The sequence below is a fragment of the Pyrus communis genome, chromosome 11, assembly GCF_041283825.1.
Source record: "Pyrus communis isolate YQ-2024b chromosome 11, ASM4128382v1, whole genome shotgun sequence".
Classification (NCBI taxonomy): Eukaryota; Viridiplantae; Streptophyta; class Magnoliopsida; order Rosales; family Rosaceae; genus Pyrus; species Pyrus communis.
Window position 1 is genome coordinate 1,227,068 of NC_142575.1, and position 18,076 is coordinate 1,245,143.

General features: G+C 34.7%; 2 protein-coding genes and 1 pseudogene across 15 annotated transcripts; 1 reads left to right on the forward strand and 2 right to left on the reverse strand.

Moving 5' to 3' along the window:
• Nucleotides 1–6,349: 6,349 nt before the first annotated feature.
• On the reverse strand, nucleotides 6,350–8,432 carry LOC137743368 (putative UDP-glucose glucosyltransferase; annotated as a pseudogene). The gene is made up of 3 exons (XR_015953274.1): nucleotides 7,909–8,432; nucleotides 7,672–7,876; nucleotides 6,350–7,285 (listed from the first exon to the last, which is right to left on the reverse strand). The product of XR_015953274.1 is annotated as a putative UDP-glucose glucosyltransferase (transcript).
• Nucleotides 8,433–10,446: 2,014 nt separating this feature from the next.
• LOC137743367 (protein TPR3) lies at nucleotides 10,447–15,349 on the forward strand. Of its 13 annotated transcripts, none has more exons than XM_088679542.1 (10): nucleotides 10,447–10,465; nucleotides 10,772–10,850; nucleotides 11,415–11,508; nucleotides 11,615–11,726; nucleotides 11,871–11,975; nucleotides 12,068–12,138; nucleotides 12,223–12,282; nucleotides 12,360–12,455; nucleotides 12,532–12,596; nucleotides 12,708–13,046. In XM_088679542.1, exons 4-10 carry the CDS (start codon nucleotides 11,690–11,692, stop codon nucleotides 12,727–12,729), a joined length of 456 nt encoding a protein of 151 aa, XP_088535668.1. In that variant the 5' UTR covers nucleotides 10,447–10,465; nucleotides 10,772–10,850; nucleotides 11,415–11,508; nucleotides 11,615–11,689; the 3' UTR covers nucleotides 12,730–13,046. The 13 variants fall into 13 exon arrangements, 8 of the variants coding, with proteins under 8 accessions (XP_088535668.1, XP_088535673.1, XP_088535671.1 ...); XM_088679545.1 differs by lacking the exon at nucleotides 10,447–10,465 and adding an exon at nucleotides 11,263–11,350 and having other exon boundaries at nucleotides 10,482–10,850; XM_088679546.1 differs by lacking the exon at nucleotides 10,447–10,465 and adding an exon at nucleotides 11,332–11,350 and having other exon boundaries at nucleotides 10,482–10,850; nucleotides 11,431–11,508.
• On the reverse strand, nucleotides 13,238–15,162 carry LOC137743366 (putative UDP-glucose glucosyltransferase). Its single transcript, XM_068483249.2, has 2 exons — nucleotides 14,569–15,162; nucleotides 13,238–14,203 (listed from the first exon to the last, which is right to left on the reverse strand). Exons 1-2 carry the CDS (start codon nucleotides 15,160–15,162, stop codon nucleotides 13,379–13,381), a joined length of 1,419 nt encoding a protein of 472 aa, XP_068339350.1. The 3' UTR covers nucleotides 13,238–13,378.
• Nucleotides 15,350–18,076: the final 2,727 nt, after the last annotated feature.

Here is an 18,076-nt window from a genome sequence, read left to right on the forward strand (position 1 = left end):
TTCCAGTAACTTTATTATTGAATCTCGACGGACGTGGATGTAGCTCCATAGACTGGATGTGTTCCCTTTCATGCACCGAGTTCAAATCTCTCTCCTTGCAATTTTGCGTTCCCTGCTGTGAGGGGAGCAATAGGAGCCATTGCATAGGGCCCCCAATTGAACATGGGAATTCGAAATTAATGGGAGAGTAAACTTTGCTTGTGCTTATAAGTTATTGAGTTACTTCTCATATTACTAATTGATTTTATGGTAGAATCAACTTTTTCGATATATTATACCTATACTAAAACCCAAACTCAGGTGCACTGTTCACGGGCAGTGTGCGGACGAAAATGCCCCTCAAAATGGTCTTCGAGTTTTTTATTTTTTCTTGATTCGCTAGTGAAGTGGTTGTTTTGTGATGTGAAAAAACTGTAAATTACGGATACTTTTAGGTGCAAAGGCTAGTAAATTTATTGAAAAAAGTTGAGGTTGAATCATACAACTAATTGACAATATGAAGAGTAACCTAACTTACTTAATGTGAGATTCATTTTCAATACTTACAATTTTCACATACATCTTCCATGTACTTATTTGTATTATTACTTTCACTAATTCGAAAGCGGGACCCTCGATGTATCGGGTCGCCCTCAACGATAGTGCATTGAGGCCTTGGACGAAGACTCCGATAGTGACGCTAGAATTCTATCGGATGGATGATTTCCTGAGGTCTGAATCGTCTCTCCAAGTTGGTGAGGCTGGAATCTGGTCTGGAATGATGCCAAAGAAGTTGTCGACGCTAAGATCCATTACATATGTAGAAGAGAAATAAGTGTAGAAAATGTAGATAGACTTCAAAGCATCAGTTGCACAAGAGGGTCCATACACGGTTTTTGGATTATTCCTTTCCGACTTTGATGACTTTAGAGACAGGGCATCAAAGTTATCAAGGTTATGAGAGACGGTTCATTAGCTTACTACTAATCGAACAAAATACTGATCGCATGTACAAACCAATAGTTGGGCCAACCCGCAACTTCAACATTGTAAGTTCATTGTTCCAATTCAGGTAAAGATAATCTAGTGCCCCAACCAATGTTTTTAATTTTTTGATGTGGGGCATGCTTCAACTGAGGTTTTAAAGACAGTTTATCAGCTCACTGCTAATCGAACATTGACATTGACCACATGTGCAAACCAGTATATAGTTGGGTTAACTTGAAATTCTAGCGTTTTAATAATTTTATTGTCCCAATTAAGGAAGAGACAATCTAGTGAACCACTACTAATGAATTGAGGTTTTCCAGGTTTTTGATGTGAGACATGTTTGGATGAGGTTGAAAATAAAAATGTAAATAGTTGCAAAAATCAAATATAACAATTAAAACTCTCATACTATTTAATAATGTGTAGCATAAAAGCCACACCGGCAAGACATGCTTCAACTAGGGTTTTCAAATCTTGCACTAAGCGATAGTGAGCCTTGTTTTTTTATTCATAGTAATCCACACGTCCCTTCGTATCACTGTAGTTTTCACTCAAAAAGTAGGTTTAAAAAGGTAGGTGGTTTTAGATATTTGTCCACAATATTTGAAATTTGAAGTCTTTGCTTTCATGTACACAATATATAGACCGAAAAATCAGTAGTAGTGAGTGAAAATAGTTCACATTAGAAGGTTTACATACTTTTTTTTTTGGTAAAAAAGAAGGTTTTACATACTTGGACAATGAATCCCACAATACCTGTAATCACTAGACAGGTTTTTAGATGCAATCAAGTTGAGGAAATTCGTGCATAATGTAAATAGGAGCCACTTGATAATAATTTCATTTTCATTTTCAGTTTTCATTTTTATTAAAAAATGAAACTTAATATATATTTGGTAACTGTTTTTAGTTTTTAAAAAATGAAAATTGACACTAATTTTGTGAGTTTTCAAAATGGGAGGTGAATTGTCACTTAGTATTACGGTTTAATGGTATTTCTCTTCACTTGTAAGTAAGACGTTTTAGGTTCGATTCTTGCCAAAGGTTAATTTGAATCACATTATTGCTACCACTAGACTGTATTACTAAGTGGCTATTTCTAGCTTTGAGATTGAATAAACCAAACAGAATCCACGACTATAATTAAACAGGAGTACGTAAATAGCTAAATTTGTGTGCAATTGTCAATTTCCTTCAAAATTTGGCCTTTTTTTTTAAATTGGTTTTTTTATTTAAATTTTTTGAAAATTGAAAAAATTATCAAACAAGCAAGAAAAAAATTTTCCAAATTAAGAAGAGAACTTAGAAAATTGGGAAAATTAGGTTCACATCCTTCTTTTTGTTACTCCATTGATTAAAATCCTATTTATTTTGAATTTTTGGTCAAGGTCCTTGGGTATTAATAACATCATTAATTATTTAAATAATAAAATATTTTTATTTTTAAATATATTCCTGTAGTGTTAAAAATGTTATAATTAGTATATTTATATTTATGGCTAAAATTTTTATCATATATTTTTATTTTTAGTTTGTACCTATTTTAATTTGCAAATATTTTTTAAATTTGTACCAATTTTCTTTTAATTTTTAATTTGGACACATATATTAGTTTCTTTTTGTGCCGATATTTTTTAAAGTTTTATTTGTGTTTGTACCCATGTGTATACCGTCACGTGACATTGTATATTTAATCAATGATAGAAAAATTAAATATGGTATATTTATGTTTTATGCCTAAACTTTGTATAATATATTTATATTTTTAGTTTGTACCCACTTTTAATTTGCAACATTTTTTTTTTAATTTGTAGTATTTTCTTTTTAGTTTTATTTTGTACCCATGTATTAATTTCTTTTAGCGCCTATATTTTTAAAAATTCATTTGTACTCATAATTTTTAATCTTTTATCTGTACCCTAATTTGTTTATAATGTACTCATTCTTCTTTATTAATGTACCACTTTGTTATATGTGAAATGTACCAATTTTTTAACACTATGGTTACATTCTTTTGCCATTTATTATTTCTTATTTTTACATAGTTTTTATCCATTTATTCAATCAAAATGTTTGAATTTTTTTATTGTAACCGTTTCTAATAGTATTATAATGAGGGATTTTAAATTTATAGGATTATAAATCTCATAAAATATCAAACAATTAAAGTCAAAACTATAAAAATATAAATAATAATAGTAATATAATGAGGTGTACAAAGTTAAGGGACATTGATCAAACTTTGAATACTATTGAGGTTTTAATCAAAGAATGTTAAGGATTAGGGACCGCATTCAAAATATCCTTAGAAAATTTAACTATCAGATGACAATAACCATTTCAACTGGATTAGTCGATTCAGATTAGAATTAATGGTAAAATCATATCAACAACTATTTCATTCAACATTCGTAATTGTGCACTTTTGATTTTTCAATGAATTTATTTACCTAAACAAAAAGCAATTACTGTTAAATGCAGTAGTACCAGTACTTAGATGGCCTACCATGTTGATTTGTTTCACAATTATATGCAAGTCTTTTTCTTGACTTTAAAAATAAACAATTGTGTGACAACTCTAGTGTAAGGTACTTACCTACACTCATCGAAATAAAGTTTGAATCTCGCTATTTTCTTCTCCTAGAACAAAAATGTGGAAATTTAAATCGACAACCTGCTGATTTATGGACAAACAAACAGAAAGAGAGCCTAAATAAAAAAGAAAAATAAACAATTGTGGAACAACTCTAGTGGTAGGGTACTTTACATGCACTCATCGAAAAAAAACTCGAATCACGCTATTCTCTTCCCCTAAAACAAAAATGTGGAAATTTAAATCGACAATTTGCTGATTTATGCAGAAACAAACAGAGAGAGTGAGCCTTAAAAGAAAAGAAGAATGGTCTGTCCAAGTTGGTGAGGCTGGAATGGAATGATGCCAAAGAAGTTGTCGACGCTAAGATCCATTACATATGTAGAAGAGAAATAAGTGTAGAAAATGAAGATAGACTTCAAAGCATCAGTTGCACAAGAGGGTCCATACAAGGTTTTTGGATTATTCCTTTCCGACTTTGATGACTTTAGAGACAGGGCATCAAAGTTATCAAAGTTCAGAGAGACGGTTCATCAACTTACTACTAATCAAACAAAATAATGATTGCATGTACAAACCAATAGTTGGGCCAACCTGCAACTTCAACATTTTAAGTTCATTGTTCCAATTCGGGTAAAGATAATCTAGTGCCCCAACCGATGTTTTTAATTTTTTGATGTGGGTCATGCTTCAACTGAGGTTTTAAAGACGGTTTATCAACTCACTGCTAGTCGAACATTGACATTGACCACATATGCAAACCAATATATAGTTGGGTTAACTTGAAACTTTAGTGTAGTGAGCCACTACAAATGAACAGAGGTTTTCTAGGTTTTTGATGTGAGACATGGTTGGATGAGGTTGAAAATAAAAATGTAAATAGTTGCAAAAATCAAATATAACAATTAAAACTCCCATACTATTGAATAATGCGTAGCATAAAAGCCACACCGGCGAGACATGCTTCGACTAGGGTTTACAAATCTTGCACTAAGAGATAGTGAGCCTTGTTTTTTAATTCATATTAATTCACACTTCCCTTCATATCACTGTAGTTTTCACTCAAAAAGTAGGTTTAAAAAGGTAGGTGGTTTTAGATATTTGTCCACAATATTTGAAATTTGAAGTCTTTGCTTTCATGTACACAATATATAGACTGAAAAATCAGTAGTAGTGAGTGAACATAGTTCACATTAGAAGGTTTACATAGTTTTTTTTTGGTAAAAAAGAAGGTTTTACATACTTTGACAATGAATCCCACAATACATGTAATCACTGGACAGGTTTTTAGATGCAATTAAATTGAGGAAATTGGTGCATAACGTAAATAGGAGCCACTTGATAATAATTTCGTTTTCATTTTTAGTTTTCATTTTTATTAAAAAATGAAATTTAATATATATTTGGTACCTGTTTTTAGTTTCCAAAAAATGAAAATTGACAGCAAATTTTTTTGAGTTTTCAAAATGGGAGGTGAATTGTCACTTAGTATTACGGTTTAGTGGTATTTCAAATTAAGAAGAGAACTTAGAAAATTTAACTATCAGATGACAACAACCATTTCAACTGGATTAGTTGATTCAGATTAGAATTAATTGTAAAATCATATCAACAACTATTTCATTCAGCATTCGTAATTCTCCACTTTTTATTCTTCAATGAATTTATTTACGTAAACAAAAAGCAATTACTGTTAAATGCAGTAGCACCAGTACTTAGATGGCCTACCATGTTAATTTGTTTCACAATTATATGCAACTCTTTTTCTTGACTTTAAAAGCCAAGCCACAATAATTAACTAGAAGAAAGTTTCCCAGCAAGAATGTTGAGGCATTATCTTCAGGACTGTAGAGTCACACATATTGATTCTTTTCTATGTTGATATTTCTCACTGCAGATTGAATTCAAAGGTTTATTAAAGTCTTAGAATCTTGATCGAGGTTGAGTTCAAAGGTTTATTAAAGTCTTGAATCTTGATCGAGGTCTTCTACACTTTTGGAACGCATGTTGAGAGTATGAATTCCACATCGAGAAAATAAGGGATCTTACATGTGTTTATAAGTAATTAGACTACTTATATTACCAGTTAGTTTTATAGTGAAACCTCAACTTTTTTCATAGCATTTGAACAAATTGTCTCTCGTGTGAAGCCCAACAGCCACATGTACTCCGTGTCACCTGATTTGTGTTATTCATGTGTTCAACTTAATAATTCACCACATGTGGAAGAGGCTGAGAGTATGAATCCCACATCGAGAAAATAATGGGTTTTGCATGTGCTTATGAGTTATTAAACTATTACCAATATTGTCAATTTATGATAGAAGCTCAACTTTCTCCGATGCATGTCACGATAATAAATCACAATACGATTATTGGAAAATATACAAAAACTCTGAAAAATCTCCCATGGATAGGAAGGAGCTATACCACAGGATGTTCTGTTTCTTCGCCCTAAAGAAGTACTGAAGTAGAGATTTTGTACGTTGTCTAGGAATTGGAACTGCGTAAATCTGCGGATCTTAAACATGAAAGAGCCATAAGCTCCCAAAAATCCTGTGGTGAACCCAGGTGCGAAAGAGAAATGAAACCATGGAATTGGATTTTATTGAAAATCTCATTAATATAAGTAACTAAATAAATCAAATTTTAATTTAAAATTATAACAACCTACATAGAAATGCAATATTGTATTAATTTCAGGACTTCAATAAAAAACTAAAAACTAACAAGGTTTCAATCAAAGAATGTTGATAAATAAGAACCGCATTCAAAGTCACTCATTAATTATTCTCAAAGCATATCATAAACAATTAATTTATATAAAAAGTTACAACAATACCGAACTATAGTACTAAGACAGAGACATGAAATTCACACAAGCAGTTTGGAAAATGAAAATTACTCTAAGCAGCACATGTCTAACTAATCTCATCCAGAAAATCTTGAAGATTCTGGTCTGAGGAGCCGCCCTCAGCCACCGCCACTTCCGCTGCCAGCTTCCATTTCAATGCGTTTTGCTTCAATTCTATTGCCTTCTGTCCAACTGTTGCCTACAACAAACACTTCCCTACCTCGTCTCTCATGCTCAATCTATTCTCAGCCGCCTCACGGCTCAATCTAAGCCCTACACCAAACACATCCACTAAGAACTTTGCATTGGTGACTTGGTCACCCCACTGAGGAAATGTCACAACTGGCACGCCTGAAGTGAGTGCTTCAACTGAAGAGTTCCAGCCACAGTGAGTTACAAAACATGCGATAGATGGGTGAGCTAAAACCTGCTCTTGTGGACTCCATTTAACCAATTTTCCTTTATGCCCAACTTTTCCCAAGAACTTATCAGGTAAAACGTGTTCTTCGAATCCATACTCTTTGATGGGTGGCTTCATAACCCATAAAAATTAGACCCCATAATCCGTGAGCAATCTCATCAACTTGCTCTTGCTTTAAGTACACAACACTACGAAAAGAGATGTATACAACAGATGTTGGAGGCTTGGAATCGAGCCACTCAAGACAATCATCAGCTTTCATTAGGTCTCCACTTATGGTTGTTTGGGGAGGTTTTGGGTTCTTGAATAAGGGGCCAACGGGCTTCACCATGCAGAACTGGGACATGTGCTCGATGACCTCAGGCTCGAGCTCTTGGAACGTGTTTATCAACACATACATTGATTTTGATAACTTCTTGAACTGGCCTAAAATCGCCCTCCCCAAAACCTGAAAATTATTTTGCTAATTATAAGGTATCAACTTTTTTTCCCCTTAGGAGTTAGGACTATGTGGAAATTCAGACAAGGTACCTTTTCCCAACATAGTAGAAAGGATAACATAAGTTTCTAATTAGCTTTAGACTAAATATAATGAACGAATGAAACATGGTAGTTATGTTTTAAGGTTTTAGAAATTGTTTTGGTAGTATAAAGTGGGAAATGATTGCTTCCTGGACTGTTTGTCCATCCAAAAGGTACTTCCGTACTTACGATGCTAGATTGCGAAATTTGAACCATGGATCACGTTGATTCGCACCTGAATTTGTGGTATAGACCGACAATCTGCATGAACACAAGTATAAGAGATCATTTCCGTGTATAGTGTACACTCACCTGGAATCGGTAGGAAGGGTGCAAGAAGCTGGGTATCTCATCGTGCTTCAAAAGTGGCATACCGGGCAGCTGAACATCCAAATTTGGCTCGGTTTCGGTCGGAAACCGCACTGCCTTACAAGGATTGTTTATGTAGAGAAACTAACTACAACAAAAGTACAATACTACCCTTTTCATATACTCATCCTTTCTAACAAACCCAATCCTACTTAACAAACTCACAACTGCATAACCGACTATTATGATTATTAACAAACCCATGGAATGAATGGGTTGTTCACAAGGCATGAAACTGGACGACCTTCATTGGCATTCCGTTTGATCATCTGGGTTACCAAATCCTTGCCCACAAGTTCAAGCTGTGGCATATAGTAGTCCAAGTCCCTGCGTTTAGGGTCCTGTTCTGTAAGACCATCGTCAAAAAACTCGAACCTGATAAAACCATCGCCGACAGGTGTGGGTTCATCACTGATGCCACTGTTGGCTGCTCTCATCTCTTTGCCAAAGTTTTCAGTGGTGGAGAAGCTGACCAAAAACCCCTTTGCAGCTAGGCGTTTGCCTAATCTGAGCATAGGGTTTATGTATCTCTGTCCTGGAAAACACACAAGAACCATATGAGTGGGAATAATTTCAGTTCCCATTTTCTTGCCTAGTTTCTCCTCCTCGCATACATGTTATTTGTATATCTCCCTACTCTTGTAAGTTTGTAACTGACCACCTACCATTCTGAGACTTGGTAGGTTACAAAGTGTTAAAAAATGGTCATAAATACTATATTTTTTTCACCTTCACTGCACCATGACATCTTGAAAGTTCATGTAAGACCTTGTGTTGATATTCTTGTAGTTGGAGTTCCGTTTCGCAATGTTTTGGACCTCATTACTATTTTTGTCCATTTATTTTTTCAGTTTTCAGATAAAATATTCTACTAAATATATATTTGTGACTCAATAAATGGCAAATCCGCTTTCAAATTTTTTATAAAGTTTTCCTTAAACATGATGGAAAATATTTAGCAAGAATAAAAAATTGAATTTGTCACATCCTGACCCAGGACGGATCACTTTCCGGGCCCGCTCTACTACCGTAGCACGATATTGTCCGCTTTGGGCTTACCATTCCCTCACGGTTTTGTTTTTGGGAACTCACGAGCAACTTCCCAGTGGGTCACCCATCATGGGATTGCTCTAACCCCCTTCTCGCTTAACTTCGGAGTTCCTACGGAACCTGAAGCCAGTGAGCTCCCAAAAGGCCTCGTGCTAGGTAGGGATGAGAATATACATTTAAACTCCCCTGGGCGATGTGGGATGTTACAGAATTTTTCTCAAAAAAATAGTCTAACCATCATGGTTTTTAAGCGGTTTTAAAAAATTGTTCAAAAATCGTCATAAGCTCTATATGTTTTCACCTTCATGCACTGTGGTGTTTTGAAAATTCATGTAGAACTTTTTGTTGATATTCTTAAGTATAGAGTATAGTTTCATTAATGTTTTGGGAACCACTACTATTTGTTTCCATTTATTTTTCAATTTTCAAATAAAATATTCTACTAAATATACATTTGTGGTTCAATAAATGGTAAAACCTCTTTAAATGCCTTACAAAGCATCTCTTAATGACCACATGAAATATTACACAAAAATAAAAAAAAATTACATTTTTCTGAAAAATGTGAGCTAACCATCACGATTTTTAATTAGGTTGTTTTGCAAAATTACAAAAATCTTCATAAAATCTATATTTTTTCACCTGCACCATACCATGAGGTTTTGAAAGTTCATGTAAGAATTTTGTTGATATTCTTGTGGATGGAGTTCCGTTCCGACAATGTTTTGGGCCCTAATACCATATTTGTCCATTTATTTTTCAGTTTTCAGCATAAATATTCTATTAAATATATATTTGTGGCTTAATAAACAGTAAAATCATTTTCAAAGTTTTTCTTAACATGATAGAAATATTTCGCAAAAATAAAAAATTACATTTTTTCTCAAAAATTTTGGGCCACTTTCGATGGGGTTGTCATGTTCTAAACTGGTGTGGTTTCTTTTGCTCATTTTGTGTCATCTGGGTTGTCCCAATCCCAGCTCCTATTACCCGACAAAAGTTAAATAGAGTTGGAAGAAAGTCGGACTCTATCAATTATATTCATCAAATAACGTGTCAATAGAAGAAAAATTTTAGTAGAAATATACTTAAAACAACTTTCATATTGAATGTAACAAACGTACACAGATTTACATTTTTATGATTATTTTAAAAATAACGTAATCAGCACATTCTATTTGAAAGTGAAAAAGAACTCAAGGACATATATTATGATGATTCATTTAGAAATAAATATGTTGTGGTTAACCAACCAAAGATTGGAGTCGAATCAAACTCTGGGTTTCATTTTCATAGACCCGCAATCAAACACCCAAAAGGTTGTGCTCACCTAAGAATATTATTATATTCTACTCACATACACATTATACAACCAAAAAAAAAAAAACAAAAACAAAAACAAAAAACAGGTGTTTTTGCCTAAGTTAAATGCACTGTCTCAACCAATCTACTAGGCCTAGCTTCTCTCACAAGTAAATGATTGAATAAAAATTGGGTAAATTACAAAAAAAATGTTGCCATCAAAGTTTGTTGAAGTATAAACTATTGCAAGTATAGCACAACATTCACTACAAGATAAGGCTAAGAAGAATAACAAACAAACTCAGGTGACAACAATTGACTAGCCCTTTCAAGTGGCCCTCTACCACAGCAATCGTGGAGAGGATCCAATTCATGAGGGGTTGGGGTAGTTGCTATTAATTCTTTATTATTATTCATAATCAACACTATCTCAGTTAGGCATAGGCTATTAATTCGTTATTGTTATTCATTAGACCATCTCCAATCATTGATTAAAACCTAAAAATTTTAGTTCAGAAAATTTAGGCCTCGTTCAATGAGATTTGGATTCATGAGTTATAGCCACCTGAGACATGCAAGAGTGTTTGCATTCTTTAGAAAAATTTAGGAGCTACAAAACTATGCTTTAAATTTGAGTTATGTGATTAGTATTTTTGTTCTTCATCTTACTAAAATTTTGGTAAATTTTCAGCAACTCTTGCACTGAGAAATGACTCCCACCACCCAACAAATGCAACTGCTGCAATTTCACTTGTAGTTCTTGAAGAAAGGTAAAGCTGCAACCTTTCTGTACAAAGTCTTGGATTTTTATGTGGGGGACTATCTCGATTCCTCTCTCTCACTTTCCTGCTGAAAAAACCAACCCAGTAGAAATTTTTCCAGTTCTTTCTCTTAAAAACTACAAATCACAACTGCCAAACTCCAAAAAATAAATAAATAAATAAATCAAATTCGAAAAGCCATTTGCTTTTCCTTGGATTTGGGTTTTGCTTCGATTCCTACATTGTCCAAAACTTTGCCGGCTGTAGTGGAGGGGTTTGGTCATTTGTTCTTAAAGTTTTTGAGTTCCATATGTTACATTTGTGATAACTGGGTATTTTCCGATATGGGTTGCTGTTTTTCTATCCGTTAAGTCCACATTATTTTGTGGTTTTTGCGTTTGTTTATGTCTGATTTGCACAGATTTTGGTTGGATCTATTTCTGATTTTGTTTTCCGTTTGAGCACCGGTTGTTTTTGCATCACCGGGAAGTTAATTTTCTGCAAAGGAGGTATATTTTCTAACTGCTGTGTTTTGGTTAATTTTGGATGGAATTGTAACTGATCCTGTGCTAGGGTTTTCCTGGCTAAGAGGATATTTTGCGGTTTTGATCCTCGCTTGGTCAGTCGCAGATTTACCAACAGTTCCGGCGGTCCTGTTATTTTTTGGGTAAGTTTTTTTCTCTTTTCGTTTTTTCCCGGTTTGAGTTGACAACTCCTTGATTGGTGTTAGAATAAAATGTGTTTGTAATTTTTTCGAATGTTTGGAACATTAGAGTTGCAACAAGAGATCAGTGATGTGGTCGAATCAGTGGTTGAGCGTCTGAAAACTTTGAGCCGCAAGCACAAGCATGGACTTCCATCCTGTTCAGCATACACTACTTCTGGGTTGGTTTCTCTGAGGTTTCCTTTAATGATGTTGTTGGAATACAAGACGATTACTTTTCAATCAAAAGAGAAGAAATACTACTTCTTAGATTATATGTATTTGTTTTAAGCAGCAAGTTGAGAAGGGTTTTTTTGTACCAATAGGAACTAACGCAGGGGACATAAGTTTGTGGGAAGTTAGTTCTAGGGAGAAATTGATGTCGAGAAGTTTTCAGGTATGGGATATCGGAGCGAGTTCAATGATGCTGAAGCTATCTTCCCTTATCAACCGAGTCATTATACAGACGACATTTACATTTAATGTCACTGGAATCATCTTAACCGATTTGAATCTAATGACCAGGCAACTCTGATCAAGGATCCATGTGTCTCAGTAAAGCGTATATTATGGAGCCCGATGGTACTCTATTTGGTAAGTTCTCGATTTGGTAAGCTTGAATACGATCCACGGTAGCTTTTTCTACAAAATTTTAAGGGCAATTGTTCTTTCAAACAGGAGTTGCATATCCAATTATATTCTTATTTTGGTGGGAATGAGATTCACCAGCATTTGGAGGTAGGTTCTGCATCTTCTACCTTTTCAGTATATTTCATTTTGCTGTTCTCTTTTCTAATACTTCTATCAATTTCTAGATCGATGCTCATGCTGGCAGTGTTAATGATTTGGCGTTATGCAACCCGGCTATGCAACTTTGTGCCATACCTTGCGGTGATGATAAGGCCATTAAGGTTGGTTTTGAAGAAGTGGTGATACAATAGGTCGTAGAAAACACGATAAACTTATACATTGATTTGTGTTTTATAGGTACTTTCGAAGGTCATGATGCTCCCGTGCATTCTGTGTGCCCTCATAACAAGGAAAATATCCATGTAAGGACTTCGCCTTATCATTTTTTTAATCCCTTGATTTGTCTCTCTTCATTTGCCACCTATGAATTATTTACTCTGTTTTGAAATTCAGCTTATGCCTTTGTTTTTCAGTTTTTCTTTTCAACATCAGTAAATGGAAAAATAAAAGCATGGCTATACGAAAATATGGGATACCGGGTGGATTACGATGCTCCTGGTCACAACAATGGCCTATGGTGCAGATTGTAAAAGGTTGGTATACCACTCCTTTCTAATGTTAATAGTCCAATTTTTTTTTAAATGATATTAATCTTATATGACACGATCTTTTGTATATTTGAAGCATAATTTTTCATACGATTTGTAATCCCGCAGTAACGCGCGGGTACTAATTTCTAGTGTTTGTCCTATAAGTGAACTTTCGGGAAGAAAAAAATTTGGCTTGACTATGTTAGTTTTCTCGTTTGATTACCAGAGGTTTTTTTTTTTTTAAGGTAATTATTACTAGATTGAAGTTAGTTGACTAATGGATTGATGATTAGCTGATTCTATGGCTAGTTGACGATAAGAAATTAACTTGGCTCCTAAATATACCAAATGCCATGACACTATTTTTCCTGATTCACAATGCTGTTAATATTTCAAATTATCAAACACTAAACTACTAAATCTAGTTTTCAATGAATTATTCTCAAAGCATAGCATACACAATTAATTTATCGAAAAAGCTATAACAATACCGAACTATAGTACTAAGAGAGACACAAAATTCACACAAGCAGTTTGGAAAATGAAAATTACTCTTAAGCAGCACAGGTCTTACTAATCTCATCCAGAAAATCTTGAAGATTCTGGTCGGAGGAGCAGCCCTCAGCCACCGCCGCCTCCGCTGCCAGCTTCCATTTCAATGCGTTTTGCTTCAATTCTATTGCCCTCTGTCCAACTGTTGCCTCCAACAAACACTTCCCCACCTCGTCTCTCATGCTCAATCTATTCTCAGCCACCCCACGGCTCAATCTAAGCCCTACACCAAACACATCCACTAAGAACTTTGCATTGGTGACTTGGTCACCCCACTGAGGAAATGTCACAACTGGCACGCCTGAAGTGAGTGCTTCAACTGAAGAGTTCCAGCCACAGTGAGTTACAAAACATGCGACAGATGGGTGAGCTAAAACCTGTTCTTGTGGACTCCATTTCACCACTTTTCCTTTATCTCCAACTTTTTCTAAGAACTTATCAGGTAAAACATGTTCTTTGAATCCAAACGCTTTGCTGGGTGGCTTCATAACCCATAAAAATGAGACTCCAGAGCTCAATAATCCATGAGCAATCTCATCAACTTGTTCTTGCTTTAAGTACACAAGACTACCAAAAGAGATGTATACAACAGATGTTGGAGGCTTGGAATCGAGCCACTCAAGACAATCATCAGCTTTCATTAGGTCTCCACTTATGGTTGTTTTGGGAGGTTTTGGGTTCTTGAATAAGGGGCCAACGGGCTTCACTATGCAGAACTGGGACATGTGCTCGATGACCTCTGGCTCGAGCTCTTGGAACGTGTCTATCAACACATACATTGATTTTGATAACTTCTTGAACTGGCCTAAAATCGCCCTCCCAAAAACCTGAAAATTATTTGCTAAGTATAAGGTAACAACTGTTTTTTCCCCTTAGGTCTATGTGGAAATTCATACAGGGTACCTTTTCCTAACATAGTAGAAAGAATAACGTAAGTTTCAAATTAGCTAGACTAAATACAATGAGAAACATGGTAGTTCTGTTCTAAAACTTTAGAAACTGTTTTGGTAGTATATAAAGTGGGAAATGATCGCTTCCTTGACTGTTTATCCATGCACAAGGTACTTATGATGCTAGACCGTGGAATTTGAACCATTGATCACGTTGATTCTTGCCTAAATTTGTGGTATAGACTGACAATCTGCATGAACATAAGTATAAGAGATCATTTCCGTGTATAGTGTACACTCACCTGAAATCGGTCGGAAGGGTGCAAGAAGCTGGGTATCTCATCGTGCTTCAAAAGTGGCATACTTGGCAGCTGAACATCCAAGTTTGGCTCGGTTTCTGTCGGAAATGGCACTGTCTTGCTGTGATAATGGTAATAAGCCGAGAACACAGCACACGACTGAACCCAAAGCGTGGCACAAGGGATTCCAAGCTCAGTGCCAATGTCACAAACCCATGGAATGAATGGGTTGTTCACAAGGCATGAAACTGGACGACCTTCATTGGCATGCCGTTTGATTATCTGGGTTACCAAATCCTTGCCCACAAGTTCAAGCAGTGGCACATAGTAGTCGAAGTCCGTGCGTTTAGGGTCCTGTTCTGTAAGACCGTCGTCAAAAAACTCAAACCTGATAAAACCATCGCCGACGGGTGTGGGTTCATCACTGATGCCACTGTTGGCTGCTCTCATCTCTTTGCCAAAGTTTTCAGTGGTGGAGAAGCTGACCAAAAACCCCTTTGCAGCTAGGCGTTTGCCTAATCTGAGCATAGGGTTTATGTGTCCCTGTCCTGGAAAACACACAAGAAACATATGAGTGGGAATAATTTCAGTTCCCATTTTCTTGCTTAGTTTTCCCTCCTCGCATACATGTTATTTGTATATCTCCCTACTCTTGTATGTTTGTAACTGACCACCTACCATTCTGAGACTTGGTACGTTACAAATAACGAAGGTTAGTTGCCAGCCATATCGATATCACATATGCATATGTACAAAGAAATGAAGTCCATTCGTTTGTCGCTAATGAGTATTCAAACTAGAAGTCCAGATGAGAAGACCATTGAAAATTCAATGCCTGAGGGCGAAATGAGAAACGAATACCACATATTTTCCTTGCAATACTTACATCCGCAACCCGGATTAGCTTATTCCAATCCCAAAAAATTTTGTCCATTTATTTTCAGTTTTTGGCTTAATTATTCCATTAAAAATACATTTGGGGCTCAACAAATAGTAAAATATCTTTCAATTGCCTTAAAAGATTATTGTTAATCATAATGGATAATGTTCGCAAAAATAAAAATTTGCATTTTCTCAAAAAAAAAAAAAATGTGAGCTAACTATCACGGTTTTTAGGTGGCTTTGCAAAAGTGTTAAAAAATGGTCATTAATATTATATGTTCTCACCTTCACTGCCATGACGTTTTGAAAGTTCATGTAAGACCTTTTGTTGATATTCTTGTAGCTGAAGTCCTGTTTCACTATGTTTTGGGCTTCAGTAATATTTTTGTTCGTTTATTTTTTTTAGTTTTTAGATAAAATATTCTATTAAATATACATTTGTGACTCAATATATGGCAAAGCCACTTTCAAATTTTTTATAAATTTTTCCTTAAACATGACGGAAAATATTTAGCAAGAATAAAAAATTGCACTTTTCTCAAAAAAATGGTCTAACCATCATGGTTTTTAAGCGGTTTTAAAAAGCTGTTCAAAAATCGTCATAAGCTCTATATGTTTTCACCTTCATGTACTGTGATGTTTTGAAAATTCATGTAGAACTTTTCGTTGATATTCTTGAGTATAGAGTATAGTTTCGTTAATGTTTTGGATCCCACTACTATTTGTTTCCATTTATTTTTCAATTTTCAGATAAAATATTCTATTAAATATATATTTGTGGCTCAATAAATGGTAAAACCTCTTTAAATACCTTACAAAGCATCTCTTAATGACCACATGAAATATTTCCTGAAAATAAAAAAAAATCTTCATAAAATCTTAATTTTTCACCTGCACCATACCATGCATGAGGTTTTGAGAGTTCATGTAAGAATTTTGTTGATATTCTTGTGGATGAAGTCCCGTTCCGGCAATGTTTTGGGCCCCAATGCCATATTTGTCCATTTATTTTTCAATTTTCGGCATAAGTACTCTATTAAATATATATTTGTGGCTCAATAAACTATAAAACCACTTTCAAATGCTTTATAAAACTTTCCTTAACATGACAAAAATATTTCACAAAAATAAAAAATTGCATTTTCCCGAATAATTTGGGCCACTTCCGACGGGGTTGTCATGTTCTAAACTGGTGTGGTTTCTTTTGCACATTTTATGCCATCTGGGTTGTCCCAATCAAAGCTCCTATTACCCGACAAAAGTTAAATGGGGTCAGAGGAAAGTCGGACTCTTCAATTATATTCATCAAATAATGTGTCGATAGAATAAAAACTTTAGCGGAAATGTACTTAAAGACAACTTTCATGTTGAATGTGACAAACATACACAAATTTACATTTTTGTGAATATTCTAAAAATAACGTAACCAGCACGTTTTATCTGAAAGTGAAAAGAACTAAAGGACATAGATTATGATGATTCATTTAGAAATAAATATGTTGTGGTTAACCAACCAAAGATTGGGGTCGAATCAAGCTTTGGGGTTCATTTTCATAGACCCGCAATCAAACACCCAAAGGGTCGCGCTCACCTGAGGATATTATTATATTCTACTCCACATACACATTATACAACCAAAAAAAAAAAAAAAAACAGGTGTTTTTGCCTAAGTTAAATGCACTTTCTCAACCAAACTACTAGGTCTAGCTTGTCTCACAAGTAAATGATTGAAATAAAAATTGGGTAAATTACAAAAAAAAAAAAAAATGTTGCCATCAAAGTTTGTTGAAGTATAAACTATTGCAAGTATAGTACAACATTCGCTACAAAATAAGGCTAAGCAGAATAACAAACAAACTCAGGTGACAACAATTGACTAATCTTTGCAAGTGACTCATTACCACAGTAGTGGAGAGGATGCAATTCATGAAACCTACAATGAAGACTAATACTTTCCATACAGCTCAAAATCTGCAAACCTCAATTAGGCATAGGCTATTAATTCATTACTGTTATTCATTAGGCCAAATTTATTTTTGGTCCTACGGTGATACACCAATTTTAATTTGACAAACCAAAATTAGTAGGATAGCGTGCCCGCCTCATCCCTTACTTCCAACTTCGAATCCTCCTTCCCGTAAATCATATTGCTACTGCACATAAACAATCTAATTTCCATACTAAAAACATGAATTAGAAACCATATACTTTAGACGATCCGTTTGATGTAACTTCATAAGAAAAAAACCCAGTCATGAACATAAAACCAGTCTTATTGACCATGTTTTTCAGTCTAAACGCATTTAAACTTTCTACACTGTCATCATGCCAATCCAAGTGACCAAATTAAGAAGCAAAATAATTACCACTAGTTATTCTTTGGGCAGTGATATGTTGAGAAAACTTCATGTTTGCTCTTTTTTTTTCAGCTTTGATCTTATTTATTAACACGGTTGATCGTCTTAAGGTAAGAATCACCATTTAAATCTTAAACTTTAAGGCCTCCTTTGATGTTTATGTTTGGCTTCGCTTGGACAACTCATTAAATTCAATGAATAATGGATGAAAATTTGAATGTCAACTTGCACATTTTGTCTAAGTAAAGGTAGAAGATGAGAAAGAAGAATAC